Below are 25,348 nucleotides of genomic sequence, written 5' to 3' on the forward strand. Positions count from 1 at the left end.
GCACAGATAAATCCTAGACTTTACCCTCCACAGGTTGCTCCATCGAAGTCCAACACGAGCACGTTCATAATCTGCAAAGTTAATAGAACCTAGAGCAAAGGCCGTTGGTGAAAACAATGAAGCAGTTGTCTTCACTATCCTGAAGTAGAGTAAAAAATTGGATCAAACTTCAATCTAAACAATGAAATCTTGCATAGTGGCAAAGATACTTACATGGACACAGTTTCATCATTTACGGTATAGTAAGGAAAATAGGCACCTAGAAATGAAAGTGTTCCCACTGCCACAGCAGTTTTCGCTCGATTGAAGAATGTAGAGATCAAAAATGAAAACATGATTGCACTTAATCCAAATGAAAAGAAATAGATGAAGACCACTGTCTTATCACTGTACTTGAAAAGGTTATGCATCGTGCAGAAAGTGATAATTCCAGCAGATATTGAAAACTGTAAAAGACATCAGACCAAGCAAAAATCAAAACCACTGAAAAACAAATAGAATCGATAATTTTATATAATATGTTGAATAAATTGAAGTACTTTGGAGAATAAATAGAGACCAAAATACTAATAAAGGAAAAATACAAATATGAAATAGGATTAAACCCAGTAAACCCTAATTTCCTTTAACACTCCCTCAAACTCAAGGTGGTAAACAAAATGAGTTTGCAAAGAAAACGCCCGAATCTAATCAGTAGATTTGGGATAGAACCAAAAACTTGCCAGAAGACAGGACAATAGCTTTCCAAAAGATGCAACTTGGGAGCAAGTTGATCTGATTCAAGCTCAATTTTTTTAATTTCACTTTGAGGACTAGGTAACTCTTTGGGGGGCGGGTAATAATAGACCCCCAATACTGAAGGTATATTCCCATCAAAATACGAAAGGTTAATATAGGGGTGAATAGTATGTGTTGTGGGCCAATAAGGAGTATTGTTAGTTAAGGGCCAATTAGTTTGTTATTTTACTTGCTTTATATATTGTTTGGGGGTGATGGAGAGCCATCTTTTAGCCATTTTTCTTGTAATAGACTCTCTATAGAGAACTGTGGAGAGATGGGAAAGCTCTCAAATCCTTCCCCAGCCATTGGCAAGTAAAATTGAGGCGAGGGCTATCATCTTCACTATTATTTTTTAACTGAAAGCTATTCATTTGAACTGTTAAAGCATCTTTCGCAGCATACAGTCTTGTTGGGCATTGGTTCTGTTATTGGACATTGGTTCTCCTTTTTTACATCCACTGGGTGTCTCATAGTTCGTTCATACGGTTCCCCATTTACTTTAGTTGAGACCAATAACACATTGTGTCATTACAATATTATGGCTTTACACAGGAGTAAAGCAAATAACGCATGATGTCATTACCTGCACAGCATATGAAATAAACCAAGAGAGATGAAATATCCAATCTTTCAGACCCATCATGTAGAGGCCTTCTTTGATCTTCTCTTCCTATAATATCATAAAAATTAGAATTGAGTCAAATCGTGACACCTATAACAATAAAACATGACTAAAATGTTCTGACCAGAGCAAATAACATTGTTTTCTACAAGAAATGCAGAATAATATCACACTAAACAAAATCATTATCATTGAACCTTCTCAAATGCATAATAGCTGATAAGGCGAGAAATTGGGTACAGAAATCCCAACAGATACCTGCTCAATGAAAAGGTTGATTAAACACATTTAAAAAAAAACTAATCTAAAAATGTGTGCACAGTGGGATCAAAATAAATTATAAAAAATTGTAAAAGTAGAGATATTCCGGTGCTACTTACAACACACCCATCACTTTCTTGACAATAGATTGGAATTCATCATCAACATACTCCCGAGTAGGGAAAGGGGCAATTCGTATTTTTGAAGGGCTAAATTGAGTCCAGGGCATGTTCAGCAATGAAGTTCTACTAGAGAAGTTTGATAAAGTATGTTTACTATTTACATGGAGAATATTAGTTTCCATTTCCTGGGAAGCAAATATTATAAATGAATCCATGACTTGCTGAAGCTGCAGAAATTAACTGGCATCAGTCATTCGAGTAAATTATAAGAAAATCAAAAAGGAAGAGAAAATACAATTCTCTTTAAGTTTTTTTTTTTTATTTGGTGGAAATATTTCAAGTGGGAACTCATCAAGCGGATACAATTCAAATCACCGACTTTAGGGACCAAATGGAAACACATATACATATATATGTACATATGTAGTATATATACTACACATGTGTATATATACTATTTGTGTGTTTTTCGTTTCAAACAAAAATGAAAAAAGACTAATGCTCAAAGTACAAGCAAATAATAACAAATAAATAATTACAATAACTACATCACAATAAATTGACTAAGTTGGAAAAACAAAGGCAATCCAATTTAACAATAAATCTTGAATGAAAAATTCTGGAAAAAATAATTTTGTTTCTAAAATGGAAACAAGCCTCCCCATTGAATTAATGAAATGCACCTATACTCAAAGTACAAACAAAGAAACAATTTTAGAAGGAGCTAGATGATCAACCGGGCCATTGGGGTATCTCAACAAGTTTGACATTCCCTAGCATCCTTAGCAAGACCAAATACAAGAACAAGCTATCATCGACGAGGGTCAAAGAAATACAAAAGAAAATACTAAGATCAAACAATAGTAACAATGATGATGATGGTAGTGAAAAAAGGTAAGTTCTCTCTCCCTTTTCTCTCCTCTTTCTCCCCTTCTTTCCACAACATGGAAATGAAGAACCGTAAAATAGCCGTCTTTTTTTCTTTTAAACGGAGACAAGCCTCTTAAATTATTATTAATAAAAGAGCCTTAAGCTCATAGTACACGAGTATTATACTAAGAACAAGAGATAGAGAGAAAAGTTCGATCTTCAACTACAACAAAAGCTAAAAGACAAATTCCAAACAGAAGAGATCAAGCTAAACAAAACTATAACCGTAGAAATCTAAATACAAAGCGTATGGAAATTTGTCTCATAAAGAACTATTTTGAAGAGTTTGGGTATTTCTATTTTAGTGGAAGTACTGTAATTTGTGTCTTTGAAAAGAACAAAACGCAGCAGCTTAGTGCTCTCTAAACAAGGAGTTTGTGAATTACTCCACTCTAGATCTTTGTCTCAACTAGGCAGTCTTTATCTCTCAACCAGTCCCCATAGGCCCTGTTCTGTTTTGGTGACTTTGTTTTGCATTTTGACAGCTTCATTTTCCCCTCTCTGGCCGGCCTTCTTTGGAGCATAGCTTATATTTTCTTTTGGTCTAGCTTACACAGCAGCAGCTTTTGCTTTTGTTTATAGGCTCAGCCATTGTACTGCTTTGTTTGCCCCTTTCCCCTTCCCTTATTTTTCTTTACTTCTCTTTATTTCTCTGTATTAGGTTGGACTATGTCTTCATTGCATTTTGGCATATTTTATTTCTAGCTTTCGTTGGGATATGATGTTTTGGTGCTAAAAGAGTGTCAAACTTAACTGAAATGATCGAGTGCACCTTCTGTTCCCTCTCGCTTATTGCTCTTTTTTATTACGTTCATCGTATAACTCTATTGTACTTTAAGTTGTTAATAAAGAAGTTTGTCTCCGTTTCAAAAACAAGAACTGATTGAAACTAAAAACTTGCAAGAAGATGCAACAAGCTGCCTCGAATCTGCCTAAAGGAAGCTCGAAAAAGTCTTCCACTATTTCAGCATAGGCATGAAGGATTTGCTTGCCACCCACATGAAGGGAAATCCAAAAAAGACTGAAGTTGGTCCAACATTGAGGAGGAATACATTAAACGGCTGAAGAATCAAATTAGAATAATTCCACAATCAACAACTATTGATTTTAAATGATCAGATATTTCACAAGACTAGGGGCAATAACGATTAGCAGAAGGCAAATTTGCAGATCTTGGCTCTTCCTTGCATTGAAACAGAGCATTGAGATCTGTTTCTAGAGTCTTTCTACTGCATCTGGTTTAAGAAGGAGCGGAGAATGTCGATTTTCGAAAAGTGTTGCAAGTAATGAAGGAACAATTGAGATGGTTTATTGATGCTTTATCATAGCTAGCCCATGATGCTGAACACAGTTCCTTCCTCAAAAACAAAAAAAAAAGATGCAAAAGGAACCACGAGATTGTCAAAGTTCAAAGCCTTTCAGGCTGAATAACTAGATGTGTTGCTCGAGAATCCTCAGGGTATCAGTCTTTTGTGCACGTCTATTCTGGAAAGCAAATAGGGCTGGTTTTCTTTCTTAAACATGATGAAAAGTTTCTTAATGAAACATGATTACATGATGCGGCATTCATCTCTTCAATCAGCCCCTTGCTACTATGGGAATCACATGAAGCATCATACTCGTCCAGGCAAAGGAAATTATATTGATGATACTAGTGAAAAAAAAAATTTCATGACAATTTTCTTTTGACGATGAAAATTTGCTACTTTTACGAAAGCTTGTGGTTTCCAGATGCATGAAGTCTTTTGTTTCCCCAATCAAGATGCATCAAGTTTCTCCAATAAATTCACAAGGAATTTGTTTTATATTTTTTGCTTAATGTTTGCTTATTCTTTTGAGGTTGGGTTTAGTGGTTCTCCTGTGATAGTTTTAGACTTAATTTTGTTTCTTTTTTCACTCCTTTGCAAACTTCATATCTTTGGGCATTAGTTTCTTGTTTGTTAATTAATTCAATAAAAAGTTAACACAAACACAACATGACACCGCGATATGCCAATTTCAAAAAACTAGGGCACAAACATGTTGGAGATATGCTACTTTTTATTATTATTTTAAAATATACATAAATTTAACATAAAATACTAAATGCACTTTACTAAGAAAAACATAAAATGTCAAGTTAATTAAGAAGTATAGGAGATGTAACATTTAGGTAACTTCACCTTTTTATGTTTTTTCTTTATCTTCGGTTAGAAAAAAATGGATTTTCCTTTTGTTTTTGTTTTTTCTCTGAATCTTAGTTTACAATAAATTTCACAAGCGTGTCCAGAACATGTCCCAAGCATGTCCCCATGAGTTTAAAGTAAAAATAAGACAGAAATTTGTGCGTCGAACACATGCCCAAAGCATGTCTAACGCAGACACTGCCTAAATGGAATGCTCATGCCCTCCAGTTGCTAATAATCGTGAGAAGACTATCATTACAAAATAACTTGGGGTAATTAGTGCACCACCAACCGGTTGTATTCTGAACAAAAGCCCAAAAAGAATCATAAGACATACTTATCTTCAAATATCCTACTATTTCTCTTTCCATATACACCAATAAACCACAAGCAGCACATCTCCACAATACACCACCAATACTCCACATTTCCAAAAGCCACGAGTAGCACATCTCCACAAGATTTTTCCTCGGCCACAAAAGCCTCTACCATCCAAACCTTCCATCATCCAATCATCAATTACTTCCAGCCCTCCTTTTTAGATCATTATTACAAGATTATTCTTTGACTTCTTGGAGCATTTGCATCAATTGGTATCAGCATGTTGTGATCAAAACGCACATTCTCTTCTTTGGATTAAAATGTAATGGAAGTGGAACTTCGTAATCAACCAAAGCCTTGGAGACCCGATTGGCTTCAGTAGAATCAGCCATAATTGACACAAAGAGCGTGATCTTTGGATAATGTTGGCTCAGACTTTGCAATGGCAATATAATCGGGAAGACAAGGGAAGTTTGCAGATCAACAAATATCTTCAAGAAGGGGTGCAAACAGGGAGTGAATTCACAATGCAGGTCTTACGCTACCAAGTAAGACTATGAAAAGAGACTATGGATATCCTTGGTTGAGACATATCAAAACAAAGTTCAGATTAGGTTCTAAATATGTCTATTGGAAGTGAATGCATAATGCAAAGTCTATCTAGTCCAGTCAGGTCTGATTCTTACCCCCCAAAAAATGGGCAACGATGATAATAATGGAATAGTGTGGTTGCAAGTTTCTACAATCATCTCTCCACTTTTAACACAAAAAGAAAACATTGATATCAAAACAACATAATGAACAAAATGAACCAAAAAGGAAAAGGTCACTATGTTATAGGGAATTGTAATCTATCAGTTCCTAACTACAACTGAAAAAATAACACATAAAATTGAGTTGGAATATACCTATTTTTTAGAAAAATAAGCTAAAAAAGGAAAGCTCCCGACAAGTGCAATCATGACCACATTTTTGTGAGGAAAGGAAAAGAAATTCTTTTGAAACAAAAGAAAAGTCCCCCTCAACCAGCCAGCAACCCTCTTTTTGGTGATCCTCTTTCCTCCAATCCTATGAACAAAAAGCTAAAATCTGAAATTATTTCAGCTGCTATTTTCCAAAAGAAACCAATGGCTGCTGCCCCTCCTTTTAACCCTTGATCTTCAGCTCCCATCTCCTCTTCTTCTCTATTTTCCTCGTCAAAAGGCTCCCGAGGAAATTTGAAAAGAAAGAATTATTCCAAGATCTTCCCACATTACATCAAGCCATTTCGGAAGTATTTTATCCGGAAGAAGGAATCAAAGAAGATTATGGTAAAATGGTCTTTAAAAGCCCAGATTTTAGATGATCAAGTACTCGTTTTACTTGAGAAAAATACTGCCCATTCTCTTTCATCAGCTTTTTCCAGCAGCTCCTATCTGTTTGTAGAGGCTAATCCTGATTTATTGGAAGTCAGTTTAACCCAAATTCAAGTCTCAACCCCTTCTTCTAAGTCATTTTCTAATCATCCTCACTCTACCTAGTTAAAGTACTCTGAGTTCTCTTTGCCTAACTCCAAGGTAAAATTTCTGAAGGGCTCTCCAAGCAAAACCCCTCTCAATAAATCTAACAAGAAGAGTGAGCCTTTTTTCGACTTCGCTTTCAATGTTAGTAGTGAGGAATTGGAGCATTTGGATAACTCAACCGAACTTGAAAGTCAGAAACATTTTGAGCCTCTAGATACCGATCCCAATGCGTTGTTTGAATGCAAGGAAGAGCTAGGATCCGCAAAGTTGCATGCTGCTACTCGTTCTTGATCCCAATCTTGCAAAATACCAAATCATTTAAAATCAATAGTAGCTAATTGTGAAATCATTCTAATTTGATTCTTCAGTGTTTTTCCTCTATGTAAGACCAACATCAATCATTCTTGGATTTCCCTTCATATAGGTGGCAAGTAAATCCTTCATGCCGATGCTGAATAGTGGAAGACTACTTTGAGCTTCCTCTAGGTTATGGATTAATTTGGTAGGCAGTTTTGAGGCAACCGGTTGCATCTTCTTGAACGTTTTTAGTTTCAATTTAGTTATTTATGAGAGGATTTTGCATTATGCTACGTAATTAGATTTCTTCGGATATGGTTATATTTAGCTTGATCTCTTCTATTTGGAATTTGTTTTGTAGCTTTTGTTGTAGAGCTAGACTGAATTTTCTCTTTTCTCTTGCTCTTGCTCTTAGTATAATACTCTTGTACTTTGAGTTTAAGACTCTTTTATTAATAATAATTTAAAAGGCTTGTCTCCATTTCAAAAAAATGCAAAAGAAAAGAAATATCATGATTAATATAATGAGAATCCAAGGCTTCAAATTAGCTGAATAATCTAGCAGATAACAGAATATTCTCTTGATCTCAATTGTGTGAGACCGGAAATTAACTGTATTATTGTCTTCTTTTAGTAGGATTGCTTGCAACCTCCCCTTGTATATATCATAAACAAAATCAATTTCTTATAAAAAAAATTTAAAAAAAAAAAAGGTAATACGTCCAAATAGTTTTAAGAAGGCAAAAGGCTACTCACCAAATTCAACGGGACAGTGTCCTTAGTTAGCAGCATATTAACTGAGAAATGAAAATAGGGAGGGATCCTGGGAGACATACAGTTAAAAATCCACTGAAGCTATATTGCATTGTTGGTATATTAGTTGCACCCGGTTCCAAGTCATTGAGATACGGACCATTCATGTCCATGATGGATCTAACATTCGGAAATCCTGAGAAAGCCCAAGTATGATTGAGACGAATGCTATAATCAAATAACTCTGGACCTTGCTCATGGAAAACCACGGCTCCTTTAATTTTGGGATTTGAACAATTCAAGTTCCTGAATTTTGTTGGGGGATAAGAAACAAATTTCATTGATTTCCTGAATAAAGAATGAAATGCTTTGATCGTAAACGCTAATATAAGAATCATATTTTACCAAGTACACAACCCTTAACGGCAGTTTTAAATAGATACTAATGAAATTTTCATTTTATATATCAACCACTTGCCAATGAAAATGCTTATTACAGACATATGTGGAAAACATCTCCAACAAGGGAAAACATTTTAAGAAACCCTTTCGAAAGCCCCCACTAACTAAAGTTGTTTGTAATTTACAGATTCCCAAGCGAGTGCAAGTCTTTCTGTGATCCCTTAGCTTACAAGAGACTAACCACCAATAATGTATTAGATTTTTTTCTAGAAAAATGCACCTCTAAATTTTATAATGAACATCTTAGTCATCGTTGAGAAATAGTTCTAAATGGTCCCTGAAGTTACTTGGACCGTAGTTTTAAGTTACTTGGACCGTAGTTTACTGACAGTAGAATGATGTGACTAGATATGATTAGTCGGCTAGTTGATTTGGCAAAAATTATTATAATATTGTTCTTTTAATGAAGTGGCCTCCTCGTTTTTCTCTTCTCCACCTCTCCTTCAACCTCCCACCACCATGCTGCATCTTTATCTTTTATGTTGCCACAGTAAAACGAATGTTTCTCTACCTTGCTTCCTCACCCTTGTTCTTCTGCAAATTCATCAAATTTCAAACAAGTGAAATAGCTAATCTATTTGTGTTGAAAGTGCTTTTGATTTCTGGATTCCTCTATATGGCCTCCTTCTTATCCTCCCAGTGCTATTATGGTGTTGGTCGGAGATTCAATTTTTGATCTCTTGGATTTGTGGGATAGAGGTTACAACAATTCAAAGTTCAAACCCATGTAAACTTGAAGATAAAATGTCACAAAAGGTAATGACTCTCCTCTCTCCTCCCTTCCTTCCTTTCGTCCCTAGCCACACTCCGGCTCCCTTTTTCTCCTTCGGCATTTGTCATCCTTCTTCTCCGGTAAGTTCCCTAGAGCCTGAATCTTCTTGTCCATCCCTTTTTCAATAGCAGTCTGGTTTTGGTGAAAATGGAAGTAGAAAGATGCAAAGTAGTGAATGCCCCTTACTTTATTTGGTTTGACAAAGATTACTTCCATATAGAAAACGTGGAAGCTCGGAAGATCTTGTCATTATCAGACACTCAATTCAAATGGTTCTTGAAGGAAATTTCTGAATTCTTGCGTGGCCCCAAGAATGGTTTTCTTCTTCGAAATGGTTTCGATGATTTTGGAAGTACAAGGCTCTTAAAATTTAGGTCAAAAGGAGGTTGGGTTATGAGGTGTGTAGCTTGGAAGAGGAACAAAAATTTATCCTTCATCCATATTTGTTCGGGTGTCTCTCGACAAGGTTGGAATTCCTTTCACAAAATGTTGGAAAGATTCTTGACAAAGCACGATTATTCGAGTTGGTACAGAAATCATCTCCAAACCTCCTTGCAGTCCCCTTTCGAGTCAATAAGAGCAAGTTATGTTGAAAAGGTGATGCTTAACAGACCCTGTTCAAGAATAGGTAAAGCAGAGCATTTTTCCCCTGTCCTGACCTCAAATTTTTAGAATGCAACTCAGCATTGGATCATTAAAAATCCGAAAGTTTTAAAAGCAGACTTCGATAATTTATGGATTATTTCAAGATTATTTACATTTGATGATTGGAAGGAAATTAGAAAAACCTTGGAAGATCTTTTTCAATCAAAGATAATCATTAATCCATTGTTTGCAGAGAATGCTTTGATTAAATTGGATGAAGGGTCTCTAAAGAGTTTGTTGGAAAAAAAGAGGTATGGCATGTAATGGGTCCTTTTTATTTAAAGTTTGAGAAATGGAGCAAAAGAAAACATAGCAGACCATAAGTTATTAAAGGCTATGGAGGATGGATTAAAATAAAAAAAAACCTCCCTCTTATTTACTGCAGCAATGAAACATTCAAATTTATAAGTGATCATTTTGAAGGTCTGGAAAATATCGCTTCTGAAACGCTTAACCTACTAAATGTTTCCGAAGCAAAGATTCAAGTAAAAAGAAACTAATGTGGTTTTATATCAGCTACATTAAAAATAACATACTTCAAATGATGGAATTATTTCACACTTTGGTGATTTTGAACAGATTGAGCCTCCTCCATTAACCAAGGGCCATTTATCATTTGAGGATTTTTCAAACCCATTTGACTTGTAGAGATTAAATCAGGCTTTAAAAGATGAAGGAGTTATTGATGATTCATTCTTCCAGGAGGGGGTGGGATACCTAAGATCAATCCAAAAAATTCTTTCATATACAAGGAATCCTTTTGAAGCTTTGAAATAGGAAACTCACCAGTTTTTAGCCCCGTCGCCGCCGATTACCTCCCCTAAAGCGACAGTGGTTTTAAATTTAGACTCCAAGGAAAGTAGTGTGAACTCGGTTGGATTCAAAGAGCCACACTTAAGAAGGAGAAGAATAATAAATTTTGTTTTGAAAGGAACAAGAAAAAAGCTGTTGTAAAGTCACTTTTAATGAAGAAAGAAAAAAGTCCGGGTGTGTGCAGCAGCCCTCTTTTTTGTGATCCTCTTTCCTCCAATCCTATAGCTTGCTAAAAGCTGAAATTATTTCAGCTGCTATTTTTCAAAAGAAACCAACGGCTGCTGCCCCTATTAACCCTTCAGCTTCAACTACCATCTCCTCTTCTTCTCTTTTTTCCTCATCAAAAGGCTCCAGTGGAAATTTGAAAAGAAAGAATTATTCCAAGATCTTCCCTCATTACCTCAAGCCATTTCCAAAGTATTTTATTCGTACAAAGAAATCAAAGAAGATCATGGCAAAATAGTCCTTAAAAGCCCATATTTTAGATGATCAAGTACCTGTTTTGCTTAAGAAAAATACTGCCCATTCTCTTTCATCAACTTTTTCCAGCAGCTCCAAGCTATTTGGAGAGGCTAATCCTGATTTATTGGAAGTCGGTTATACCCAAATTCTAGCCCCAGCCTGTTCTTCTAAATCATTTTCTCATCATTCCCACTCTACCCAGTTTAAGTACTTTGAGTTCTCTTTGCCTAACTCCAAGGTAAGATTTTTGAAGGGCTCCCTAAACAAAACCCCTATCAATCAATCCAACAAGAAGGGTGAGCCTTTTTTCGACTCACCTTTCAGCGTTAGTAGTGAGGAATTGGAGCATTTGGATAGGTCAACCGAACTTGAAAGTCAGAAACATTTTGGGCCTCTTGAAACCAATCTCAATGCCCTGTTTCAGTGCGAGGAAGAGCCATGATCCGCAAAGTTTCCGTTTGCTACTCGTTTTTGTCCCCAATCTTGCGAAATACTAGATCATTAAAAATCAATAGTAGCTGACTGTGGAATCATTCTAATTTGATTTTTCAGCAGTTTATTGTATTTTTCTCAATGTAAGACCAACATCAGTCATTCTTGGATTTTCCTTCATATGGGTGGCAAGTAAATCCTTCACGCCGATGCCGAATAGTGGAAGACTTCTTCGAGCTTCCTCTAGATTATGGATTATTTTGGTTAGACAGTTTCGAGACAACGAGTTGCATCTTCTTGAGAGATTTTAGTTTCAATTTAGTTCTTTATGAGAGGTTTTTGCATTATGCTTTGTAATTAGATTTATTGGGATATGGTTTTGTTTAGCTTGATCTCTTTTATGTTTAGCTCTTTATGTTTAGCTTGAATTTGTTTTGTAGCTTTTTTGTAGAGGTAGTCTGAATTTTCTCTTTTATCTTGCTCTTAGTATAATACTCTTGTACTTTGAGCTAAAGGCTCTTCTATTAATAATAATTTGAAAAGCTTGTCTCCTTTTCAAAAAAAAAATGTCATATAAGGTAGGGCCAATTGTTGAAAGTCATTGTGCATTGGAATAACTTAGGCTGTCAAAGTTTTGCATCTCAACATTACAACCTCAAGACCTGCTCCCACCATGCTTTATTCCTTCACTTTGAATGTATTGCTCTTTTGTTTCTTTTTTTTTTTTTTTTTCATTCTTTAGTGTTAAGATAGAGAAGTCAAAAATTAAATTACTGCTCAGTGCCCTCCATCTGTAGTCAAACCTCAACCAGTCTTTAACTTTGTAACTCAAGCATAGTGCCTCTTGTTCCAACTTCTAAGATGTCGTCTCTGTTCACACTTCTACTTTTTGTTTGTCTTTTTTTTCCAAATAAAATATGAGCAATACGATTTTTTTCACACAAAAAGGAGTAAACTTAGGTAATTGTGAGAACAACGTGAGGAAGCAGACGGATAAAGACCTTCATTCTTCACGAGGGTGACAACAAAAAGGGGTGCAATATGGTGGTGGAAGGTTGAAGCAAAGGTGGGGGGGAGGGAAATGAGGCCATATCATAAAGAAAATTACATTTTTTTTAGTGGCATTGCTATCAATTCTTGAGTAACACTACGATCTTCTCAAAAAAATTGACTTCATCTCAATTTTGCTATTTGTTCACAGCAACTTTCTAGATATCTTCATTATTTATTAGAAAAATTATGCAGAACCAGAGATATGCAGACAGAAGCTAATTAATCACAATTAAGTAAAACATTCATTCTTGAGTGAAATTGATACATCTGTATCATCACAAGCAGCAAGCCTATGATATTACCCACATTGATGACTAACCTGCCTAAACCATTAAAACCTTTCAATTTTAACATATTCAAGTTCCAATAGACTTGATGTCCAATGAACCACGCTTAAAAAGTATCACTGTACTGCTAAATTTCTTCTCTAGATAACCTCTTCCTTGAATAAGCTACTGTGGTTGCTGATGAGAATCTAGAGGGCCAGGAACTTTAATTTATAATTTTGTTTCCATGGTTTAATGGCTTAAAATTTTACTTTTTTAATGAATTACTTAAAGTTACACCATAAATTTAATTTAAAAGACGTCTTGTCTATCAAAAGAAATAATTGCATAATTTTCCTTCTTGTGCTTTTCTTTTCTATAATGAATAATTTAGTTTCTTATCAAATATATATAAATATTTCAATACTTACTTAGCTACATTGCAGTTTCCATATAGATCAGAACGAATGTAGGCTTCGAGCTCTTGTTCATCTTTGTAAACTCTAGTAACTACCTGCCAGCACAAAGTGGTATACATTTAGCATCTGGAAAATAAGCAATGATGGACCCATAATTTAGATTGGTGGACTCGTTGCTATAAAGAAGTGGCCCAACCTTTAAAAAGAAAGCACAATTTTTTTTTTTTTACAATAAGAAACAAAACATTTTCCACTAATAGCTAAAAGCAAGATTTGCTGCTAGCCAGTAGAACCTCCAATGACATCCTAGATTCTTCAATTTATAATGCTCTTTTTAGGTGTAAACATTTAAACCCCTTGGAAACAAAGCTTAAATTATCTTGTTGTAAATTGGAACCATTTTTTGTACTCCCTTTCATAGAGCTCTTTTGCATACACTTTCGATTGGTTCATTTATCAATGAAATTATTTATTATCCAGAAACAATAGTCAGATACTCAAGTCAAGGAATGACTTGAAAAGAAAACACCAATCAGTCTACAAGATACATTTTCAAAGACACGGACATTTGAGTGGGAATAATCTCTTTAATATATGGAGACTTTTTTGTTGAAATTTTCAATACAGAAACTAGACTCCCCTATTATGAACTGACAAAATGGAATCTCAATTGGAATTAATTGCAATATAAATAATGAAAGGAACGCCAAGAAAAACATTCAAACATCCAAAATGGCGGGGAATGATTAAGAAAACTGTAATGAAGAAAATATTGAAGGACGCAACAGGGGAAGAGAGTTTGTTGGTCAATAGATTATACTTTTAGATTTGATTCAACTACCAAGAAAACAAGATCGACTAGTCTGCAATCCTTCACATGGAAAATGAAAGCGTGAATCATTTATCTTTATCTGTGTTTCAGAAAGGGTCTATGATGTATATGCTTCAGGACAACATTTGGTGTATTCCTTTACCTATATGTCGAAGACACCGCCACAAAATTATTTACTTACTGGTCAAACCAAAACAAAACACCACCAGGGTGCAGCTTGAGTTCTCCTATTCATTTTTACACAAATAAAATTAAATAACAAGGTGGGCACAGTATGTACCTCTAAAAGAGGAAATTTTAATGACATCAAATGTAGCATGGTCTTTGTCTCGACTGTGTCTGGTGCAAAAGCCAAATATTCTCCATTTTTCTGCAGTGACACCAAAACTTCTTGGAAACTTGGAGATATGCCTTTGCCAACTTCTACGAACATTCCTTTTTGTATATGCCTGATATCAAAAAGAAAAAAAATATGTGGATGAAAATTAGAGCAATACTTGGGTGCATCTTATTTTTATGCATCACACAGATAAAAAATGAATTAAATATTTCGAAAAAGAAGTAAAATGAATTTGCCACGTGACAAATTGTAATTAGAGAATTTGGAGGGATGCACAAAAATCAGTGCAGCCCCAGATGCACCAAAGTAATTTCATAAAACTACGACCTTCTACATAATAATAAGAGAGCATCCTCAAAACTACCGAAACTAAATACAGAGAAACCTCGACATCAGCGATTATTTACACGCTGAGGATACCCCTAAAAACAATTTGAAAGAGAAGCATGAAACCCATCAAAAATGAAAATAAAAATAAAGCACGATCCACGAGCATAAAATAACAGAGCACTCATAAGTCATAAGACAGAGAGAAGCAGTTTTATGGAACTCACGGTTGCGGAGGATGGACTGTGTTATCAACTTGCGTCCTTACGGCTATCAGTAACAACATCACCACAGTCGGAAGTAAAATCTACAAAAAAACAGAAACAAAATATTAGTCAATTCCATCTTTCATTTCATCCCAAACCATAACATAAATAGAACGATCGATAACAGAACAGTAGAGTAGAAGAACTTCCACCGCGTAAAGAAGAATGACAGTTAAAAAAAAAAAGTCACAATTCTACTAATATCCCATATTCTTTTACAGTCAATACAAAAGACAACAAAATCTCCATGAATTTAACGATGCAGCACTCGATACACGAATGAGAACCACGGTGAACGAGAAAACCCTATGAAGCGACAACAAAAGTGAAAAAGATTAATAGAGAGAGAAAACCTCTGCAGAGGTGATGAAAGGGTGGCGAATTTTGAGGAGCCAGTTCTTGCGGAGCATAACCTTGAGCTGCCTCCATGCAGGTCTCATTTCCGGTTGATCGACGGGCGGACGGAGGGAGATTGTCAGAGAAGATGGAAAGGCAGAGTGAGAGACATACGGAGGGAGACGAAGAAGAGAAGAACAAAAATGAAAGCAGTTGGCGACTTGGCGTTGGTAATGAAGCGTGTTGTGGAGTCAACATGTATACATTTTTTCTTTTGAACTCTTTTTCTTTCCTTAGGAAAATGTAATTAGCTCTAAACAAAATAGCAAAATGTCATTATTGAGTGGAATCAACAATAAATAGCTTTTTGTGATCATCAAGAGACGAAAATAGACTGGAATGGCAAAATTGGGGTCGTATTTGAAAATATAGCAAAAACCCACGAGATTTTTAGCAAAATTGTGACACAAACATTTCTAACTTCCTAAATATCCCATTTTATGCCTTTTTTGTAGAGTACATCATCTTTGACATGTATCTCGATTTTATAATGGTAACGGTGGACATTGGTAAAGTGGTCAATTTTGTGAAACAAGATGGGTTGGATTATATCGGAATAGAGATTTAAGGATCGGATCTCAACGGATCTACCTATCGTAAAAAAAGAAGATAAAAAAAGAAAGATGAAAGAAATCGTAGCTGAAAAAAAAAAAGTAAAAGAGGAAGACGATAAAAAAATCGCATAGGAAAAAAAGATAGAAGGACAAACCTGAAATATTTAAAAATTGACTAACTTTGTTACACGTGCCATAAATGTTTTAGTAGTTTGTTATATTTATGAAAGTTTCACTTGGGTTTTAACAACTATAGCCTAAAATAGAATGTCTTATTACAAGTTTGATCTAATATAGTCAAATTTTTCATAAATGTCCGAATGAGCTTCAATTTTACACAAATGTAGAGCCCAAATGATCAAATTACCCATATTTATTATTAATAATATATTAAAAAAATTAAAAAATGAAATTAGGAAAGTAGACTAAGATTTGCATTTATTAGATATCATATGTAAATATGGTATGTAATTAATTCTATTATGGTAATATTATAATCAAAATTACTCCATAATTAATTTTCTTTTGATGATTTTGTTCAAAAATTCTTCACTCTGTTCGATCTCTCTTCGTCCATTATTTCTTATTCTGTTCATCTCCTTCAAATTTTCTCGATGAGTAAGGGTTTATGGTTATATACAAAATTTGTTAGAGTATATGAAAAATATATAGTATATTACATAATTCATGCTTTGAAAAATTTTTAGGATATATGAAAAATATATAGTATATTATGTAATTCATGCTTCGAAATTTTTTTAGGGTATATGAAAAATATATAGTATATTAATATGTAGTTCATGCTTCGAAAATTTTTAGGGTATATGAAAAATATATAGTATATTATGTAGTTTACAATCAACAAATTAGAGTATATGAAAAAATATATAGTATATTACGAAAAATATATAGTATATTATGTAGGTATATGAAAAATATAAAACGTAGGAACGGAAATGTGAAAAAATTAGATGAAATTTTGAGATATTTATTTAAAATTATCTCTAAAGTAGGTGAGTTTTTTAAATATTTTTTATTCAATTATAATAAATTTTAAAACACGGAATAATTTTTCTTATTATTATTCCAACACAACTTCCTTTTTCATCGTTTGATCTTCATTCTCGACCATCCCGAATGATGATGTTTTACGTGGTGATGAAAATAATATTGATGATTTATTATATGTTAAATCTAATAAATAAAGTATTTCCATATTAAAAAAGATTTTATTTGATAATAATTACAAATCTACCATAAATGATAACATAATATTGAATATGATTAAAATTGTATTTTAATTATTAGCATAAGAAGGGAGTAATAAATTACATAATAAATTTAATATAATGTAAATAAGGAAATATTTTGTATTTAATTTCAAAAATCATTTATAACTAATAATTATGATAAAGTTATAATTTTCCTAAAAATATACTAAATCCTAATCAATCCTAATCAAAATAATAAATTTTATTTTAGGATATTAGTGAAATTTTCTAGCAAAACTAGGTATTTTCTCTAAATGTTTTCAAAGTGCTTAATATCTTTTTTAGTTAGATTTCAATTATATGTATTTTTAATTAGTGTTAAAAGATATTTATTAGTTGTATTATATGTATTTTTAATTAGTGTTAAAAGATATTTATTAGTTGTATTATATGTATTTTTAATTAGTGTTAAAAGATATTTATTAGTTGTATTATATGTATTTTTAATTAGTGTTAAAAGATATTTATTAGTTGTATTATATGTATTTTTAATTAGTGTTAAAAGATATTTATTAGTTGTATTATATGTATTTTTAATTAGTGTTAAAAGATATTTATTAGTTATATGATATATCTTTAATAAATTATGGATATATGTATGTTTAATATATATTTGTGAGGCCCAAATTTGAGAAAGGGAATCCTGTTGAAGAAGAGAGGTGCTAAGGAGTAGAATGAAATGAAAAGATTGATCATTCTAAAGATAAAATTTGAAGGGAAGGAAGGAAGTCACGTTGAGAGGAGGCGATAGAGGGAGAGTTGTCGCAACGAAGGAGTTTTATCTCAAGAGGAGTTAGGCAATATGGTGAAGTAATGGGAAACAAAGTTAGAAAAGAAGTAGATGGTTGTGGTCTGTCGCAAGAAAGAAAAGGCGAGGAAGAATAAGGTGGAAAAAAGAGTTTAGCTTCTCGAGAGGATAAGGTTTGCATCTCGAGGGAATGTCTAATATGGATTTGACTATTGGCTTATGTGTCAAGCTTGGTTTGGTTGCATGGTACTACAAGGCAGTGAGGCGACACGTGTACAGTTGTAATTCAAAACTGACGAGCAAAAAGAGTAATCGATCCAAATGATTAGTAAAAATAAGGGTGAAAGACTAAGAGAAGTGTTGTTCTTTGGGGGTTTTGTTGAGAGAGTGCAAGGAGTTGCCGAGAGAGTTCTAGGCGAGGAGTGGCGTTCGGGGAAGAAAAGGAACAGACATTGTGTGAGTGACCTTCTTAACTAAACACTCCTGCGCAAATGACTTTCTTAAAGCTGAGTTATGTAACATTTTTGTAACATTTTCTAAATAAATTCTTTTTTAGCCTGAGTTATGCATAACGAGTTATGTATCTCTTTGTGTTATTATTATTGTGTTGTTTGAAAAAGAGAAAACTATTGCTTTCTATGTGGTAATTGTGATGAATGTGTGCAAACCATTACTCTTATTCCTATAAAGTGAGCAGTGATTATTGTTGTGGTTGATGTCCTAAATCTCGTGGTCTTATAGTTTTTAATTGTATATATTATACAGACATTTTATTTATCTAATAAAATAAAGCGTTTTATATTATTTGACATTTAGTTGCATTAATCCACAAAACCAATAAACTAACATACAAGGTTATCTTCTGTAACTTAAACGTGTATGTGGAGACATACAAGTGGATCATGTTTAAGTGATAACCTAAATGATCTGTAGTAGATGGATAAGATTGAATACCTTATCCTGATGACATTATGAATATGGCCTGCTTTGTAGTTGTTACAATTGTTCTAAAGTGCTACAAATAATCTGATCTTAATCATTCATGTTGAGACATTAGAGCGGGGGTATTCTATACAAAGAGTTTGTATAAGACCGGTCCATGAAATGAATAGTCTTTCTTATTAACACTGTTACTAGTTGAGACTACATTTCACCAGGATGGCCATAGGTGACTTAACCTAAATCTTCATGCATAGCATCTTAATCACATAGTGATACTTAAACTTTAAAACTTCCTTGCAAACTACCTTAGATATCAACTTCTTATCACCTAACCTTACTTCAAAACGCCTTCTTTTGTCCAACTCAGCCAATTCAGAACATTTAGTCAGAAAATTTACTTCTTAATTCTTTTTCTTAAGTGCGGGTCTTACATTGCTACTTGCCCTCTCTGGTAGTTGGTGTTAAACACTGGCTAGGTGATGACTATAGCTTAGCTAACGCGATAAGAGTTCCCTTCTTATCAATAAATTATCATAAATCTTAAATTACAAATAACATAAGGAAAGGTGAACAATACAGAGATGATGTATTGTAAAGGTATAAAGATGTAATGTATTAAAGAATATAGCCCTTATGCCACTTTACAATATGAACAAATACATTATAATGAAATACAAAGAATGGATAATATAAATGACATTACAAGTTAGGCGAGATGAGGAGTAGGATCTTCTTCACTCAAACCTTAAGCTTTCACTCCTTGACTAATCAAAAAAGATGAAGAAATGCTTTACAAAAGCCTTTCCACCACTCTCTAGGTTTTGGCCCCTTCAGGCACACGGTCCATTTAGACCTACTTGGCTTATTCGAGCCCCCTCTTACTTGGTGGAGATGGATTCCTTTTTATAGGTAGATTCGGACAAAAAATCTAATCTTCTGAGCATGTCAACGTCAAAAGCTGCCTCTGTTGTCAAGTCAAATCGACTCCAACTACCACTTTTGTCTTCTAGTGAATCTCTTCTCATGTTCAGATGTGGTCTTCTCGCTTAGTCTTCACCCGAGTTCCTCTACGATTCATTAGCTTTTTCTTTTGACTGTAATCCTGCATTGAGACACTAAAAATAGGGTGAAACAGGCTTGGATGCTTATGTAAAGTATATTTTTGAATATTTATGAATTAACAACATAAGCTACACGTTTTAACACATTTCTTATGTATTTTGGTCTTATTATTCTATCTAAAAGACTATAACTTGTATTTCTACAAGTTATCAACCTTCTGGATTTGTTTTAGAACTAAATAATTGTTATTTTCTATTTGCTATGAGTAGAAACATTATTTCAATTTCATGTTCGGATTTGGATGGTTTTTGGTTTGTTTTTTAGAATAACAACCTTTCTATATTCAGATGAGACATTTTCTATGGCAATGGTTGTTTAATGAATAGTCTTTATATTCTAAATATTGAATCATCTGATTACAAGTCTATTTATAACATTAATACTAAGAAATTCAAATCAAATGAGTTGAATTTGACCTATTTATGGCATTGTCCTTTAGGGCATATAAATGAGAAACACATTCTCCGATGCCATGCACGACACGTCAGGGATGGTGTCAATCATTCTCGACACCATAAGTGAATTATCGGGAATAGGTAGAACTATTCCCAATTATTCACTTTATGGCATCAGGATTAAGGAATCTTTCGATGTTTTTGAAGTGCATCCGAGAATCCTCTATTTATTTGAGTTCTATGTTCATTGAACATAGAACTCACAAGGGAAAGAAAAGAGGAAGAGGCCGACAGAGAGAGAATGTCTGTTATCCGCTGTCGCTGTCCCTGTCGTTGTCGTCGTCTAGGTTCTCCGCCACTCACCATCTCCCCTTTCCTCGTTGTTTTATTTGGTTGCCACTGCTCTCAATTGAGTTTTTTTATTTTGTTTTAAAGCTAAAAAAATGTATGTATTTAATGAATGTATATTCAAATTGTTTGAATGGATAAAGTTTAATGAAATGGTTTAAAGTTCTTTATTGTTTTTGTTTTAATTTTGGTTTAGTTAATTAGTATTAGGATTAGTTTTAGAATTTAGATTTTGAAATAGTTTTAGGATTTAGATGTTGAATTAGTTTTAGGTTTTAGTATTGAATTTGAATTTGAAGAGTTTTTAGGGTTTAAGATTGACGTTTAGATTGAAGTTGAATTTGAGATCGATAAATAATTTGAATGTGTTGAGATTTGTGGGGGTTATATTGAATTTGATGGGGGATGGGTGTTTATTGAATTTGAGATTGTGATTTCATAGAAAAAAGACATGCATAGCGGAAACCTGATCTAAAAAGTACCTTAATTGCTAAGATAAACATGCATAAAAAAAACTACATGAATTAGGGTTTTCAAGAAATTACCTTTGTAGTTTCTGAATCACTAAAATTTCACCAAACACGAACTCGGACCACCACTAAAGTTGACCCGCTATACTTCGGATGAAGAATCGGGTTGTGGGACACGAAGGAAGAAGGATTTGAGTGAGAGTGTAATGAAAATTTAGGAAAGGTGAAGAAATAGTAAAAAGACTTGGTCATTTATTTTTAAGTAAATTAAAATGGCAAAAAGTTTTTTACATGCAAACTTTGTATGTAATTGAATCACCAAAGCCCAATACCTCACAATCGACTAACCATTAGTGGATTTATTCACCATTCCATTTTTTCTTAGAGGTCGTGGTGTCATCACCATGAGCTTCCACTTAGCCCACTAAGAATTAGTGGAATTATCCAACAAAATGTTGGATTTTTTCACTAACTTTAGTCAAGGGGCAAAATGGTCATGTGATCTTTTTAGTTAAAGTCAAACTTTGACTTTTTAAGTCAAATGTCAACTTTTTGACTTCTTGCCATTTTGACCTCTCGAGCATGAATTCGTATTCATTTTCTCAAGATTCAAATCACATTTGAATATATTGCTATTCAAAAGTCAACATTTTGACTTTTACAACTTTGACCATTTCCATCAATTCCAAGCTTCCGAATATGAATCCATATTCATATTTTTAATATTTAAATCACATTTAAACATAAAGCTCTATCTCAAACTTATAATCAACGACTATATCAAATATATTTTTTGGTTTCTCTCTTTTTACCTAATTCGAACAATTCGAATTATTCTAACATATTGTTCTAAGTTAAATTCATATGAGCTAGTAGAGGAACCTAATGGACCTATAGATCATTGGCTCTAACAAATCGAGATTAACTGGTTAAACCCTTTTAGACTGAGCTAATCAATATTTGTTAGCTAACATGTCATATTCCACTAAAGTTTCGTGGTTACACTCCTTTCTCTATAGATATATTTGTGTCTATCTGATATAACCATGATCAGTAAGTTAATCCTTCAGATATTGTACGTAAGCTTGGTTGGGTCTAAATACCGTTTTATCCCTAAGACTACATCTTGCTCCTTAAGTCTCATTGATCCACTATTGAATAATTGGTTTAAGGTTCAACTTATAAAATGAGTCCCTCTTAGGCCAATGAGAGGGTGGGGTCTCTTGTTCAAGACTTGGATTCAGTTCTTAAGAGAACAACCTATCTGCTAAACCTCAAGCGAGTAGGAGTGAATTTCGTCTTGCACTAAATGTCCCCTGCTATCCACCCGGTTTTATCCCTGAAATTTGAGGTTTATTGAACCAATGCTAATGAGCTGCTCTCACCTATGCAGATATAAGGATAACCTCGTATGAACAAGAGTTCATAGTTAGCTCAGAATTAAGATCAAGTTACCTAGGTCATAAAAAAAATGAAATAATCAATTTTAAACATTAAACGACGTTATAACATAAAAGTGACTATTTCATGGTTTAGTCTTATCTAAACTCTTTACATAAGATTCCCTAATTTTCATGTCTCTACATGAACGTTTGAGGATCACCTCGTTTGTACTAACTACAAAGTGGATGACATCCATAGTGTCTCTGAATAAGGTGCCAAACCTTTATTTATATACTATAGACTATTCAGACTATATACTCGAACTTGATCTATGTTTACATCTCTACATAATGTTCAAGTTTACTCAAAATAGTGTGGGGACCTTAGTTTATTGGATTTAAAATTATAGTATTCAATTTTCAATAACGACTTTATTGAATAGAATATGATTACACACTACAAGTTTTAGGACATAATTTCCAACATGAATTTATTTGAATTTGAGATAGAGATTTAATTTGAATTTGAAATTGAAATTGAAATTAGTTTGAATTTGAATATGAATATGAATTTCAATTTCAATTTCAATTCCAATGTGAATATTATTTGAAAATTTGTGGGGTTATTTGTCACTAGTTTTGTTTGTTGGAAATGTTAGATAGCTTGTAAAAGATTGAAGTAATTTGTGGTTGATTTATTATGGCTATCTTGCAATTATGGTAGCGTTTTTAGGTCAAAATTAGTTTCTAATTTATTAGTAGTTTTTGGGGTTCAAGGTGCTAGGTAGCTTTTATTTAAGTATGTTGGAAGTGTTAGGTATGTTGGAAGTATTAGGTAGTTTTAAATTTAACTTTAGTGAAAGTTGGGGGATTGCGCATAACGTATTCATGGAGCAAGTTTGAGTAAGTGAGAGAATTTGAGAAGAGGAATATAAGACTAATCAAACCTATTTATGTTTTAAGGCTTTTAACAATGGACAATGGTTGAATGAAACTTAGGAATAAGTTCTCGGTTGAGTAAAGAGAAGGAGTGTCCTAATTTTTAGAGCTTGCAAAGTGTAACGTCGATAATTATAGACGAACAAGGTATCCATGCAAGAGATGTATGAACTCAATTTGGGACTTATTAGAGGGTGTGGAGCGACATCTATTAACCATTGGGATATCCCCCTCCTATACACTGGGTGTATCATGGAGAGCTCGTGAACTTACATAGAGATATACAAAAATTTGATTAAAAATCTAGGAGTAGTAACCCTTTTAATGAAGGAACTAACAGTAATCCTTTTCCTAAAGAAAATGAAATGTTAGGTATGCTTCATGATTTGCAAGCTCCAAGTGAACACGTAGAAGAAATAGAGGAAGATTTGGAGAATGACTTGTCGTTTAATGGTGGGGTAGATATAGAACAAGAGACAAGAAACACATTTTAAGACTTATTGAGTGAAACACGTAGTGAGCTATAGCTTTGTTGTTCTGAATTTTCCTCCCTGAATTTTTTGGTTAAGATGATGCATGTAAGGGTTTTCAATGATTGGAGTAACAAGTCCTTCGACATGTTGTTAGAGATATTAAAACGTGCATTTCCAATGTGTAGTACCACTATCCCTAGTTCATTCTACGAAGCTGAACAAAAATTGTGTGGGTTGGGCTTGAGATACGAGACTATTCATGCTTGTAATTATGACTGTGTATTGTATTGGAAGGAGTTTGAGGATTTGCAATATTGTTCATTTGTGGTGAGTCTCGGTATAATGTTAGTCATAACAAAGGGAAAAAATTCCACAAAAGGTATTGCGCCACTTTGCATTGGTACCAAGATTACAACACTTGTTTGTATTGTAAGAAGGCTCACATGACATGAGATGACATAAGGATAAATGAATGGAAACAGAGGATGTGTTAAGACATCCATCTAATGCAGAGGGATGGAAGCATTTTGATTGTGAATTGCTTGATTTTGCTTTAGATTCACGAAACATTTGTTTGGGTTTAACTTTAGATGGGTTTAATCCATTTGCTCATATAAGTACCTTATATAGTATATGACCTTTGGTGTTAATTCCTTACATTTTGCCACCTTAGAAATGCATGAAAGAGTCAAATTTCTTCATGTCATAGCTCATACCCGGTCCAAGATCTTCTGGTAGGGAAATTGATGTTTACCTCCAACCATTAATTGAGAAACTGAAAAAGTTTTGGACAATTAATGACTTCTTGATATATGATGACCTATCTGAGTGGAGTATGAAGGGGTATCAAGCATGTCCGATATGCATTGGAGATAGATCATCGTTCGGGATACGAGAGACAATATCTTTCAAGGGACATCAATGATATCTTCTAGAGAACTACGTTTGGCATAGAAGTAGGCTACATGATGGAAAAGTAGAGCATATGGCTCCTCCAGTGATAATGAATGGACATGAAATCTTGAAACAACTAGATTCATTGGAGTTTCGAGTTATGAGTAAACATTCCTCACTAAAAGATAAGAAAAGAAAGAGTGCTCTTAATTAAAATAAGATAAGTATTTTCTTTGAACTTCCTTACTGGTCTACATTACTATTACATCACTAACTTGATGTAATGCATATTGAAAAGAATGTTTGTGATAACTTGGTTGGTACGTTATTGAATATTGAAGGAAAAACCAAGTATACCACGAATGCTCAAGTTAACCTACATGATTTAGAAATAAGAAATGATTTGCCCTTGATAGAAGTCGGTAATAGATTGGTGAAGCTACATGTGGTTACACGTTGACTAGTAGCGAGCGACTTTCATTTTTCAAGTACCTAAAATCATTTAAGTTTCCCGATGGATTTGTTTCTAATATTTCTCGATGTATGAATGAAAGAGTAAAGGAAAATATCAT

General features: G+C 33.8%; 1 protein-coding gene across 11 annotated transcripts in view; it reads right to left on the minus strand.

Annotated features, from left to right (window-relative positions):
* Positions 1-15,469, minus strand: part of LOC103499508 (ABC transporter A family member 1) — a 77,777-nt gene extending 62,308 nt beyond the window's left edge. The window contains exons 1-10 of one of the 11 annotated variants that reach the window (XR_007822887.1): positions 15,196-15,468; positions 14,804-14,883; positions 14,190-14,358; positions 13,090-13,172; positions 7,837-8,059; positions 1,783-2,012; positions 1,600-1,660; positions 1,364-1,450; positions 214-446; positions 25-139 (exon numbers count right to left, since the gene is read on the minus strand). Coding sequence is in view for 9 of the 11 variants with exons in the window: in XM_008462526.3 (XP_008460748.2) it covers positions 25-139; positions 214-446; positions 1,364-1,450; positions 1,600-1,660; positions 1,783-2,012; positions 7,837-8,059; positions 13,090-13,172; positions 14,190-14,358; positions 14,804-14,883; positions 15,196-15,282 (1,368 nt within the window). In the remaining 2 variants the exon portion in view is untranslated. Of the gene's footprint in view, positions 1-24; positions 140-213; positions 447-1,363; positions 1,451-1,599; positions 1,661-1,782; positions 2,013-7,756; positions 8,060-13,089; positions 13,173-14,189; positions 14,359-14,803; positions 14,884-15,195 lie in introns of those variants that run through there. The other 10 variants (XR_539831.3, XM_008462526.3, XM_051088351.1 and 7 more) reach the window with 10 other exon arrangements.
* Between the last annotated feature and the right edge of the window lie 9,879 nt (positions 15,470-25,348).

This window comes from Cucumis melo, chromosome 8 (assembly GCF_025177605.1).
Source record: "Cucumis melo cultivar AY chromosome 8, USDA_Cmelo_AY_1.0, whole genome shotgun sequence".
In the NCBI taxonomy this organism is placed as follows: Eukaryota; Viridiplantae; Streptophyta; class Magnoliopsida; order Cucurbitales; family Cucurbitaceae; genus Cucumis; species Cucumis melo.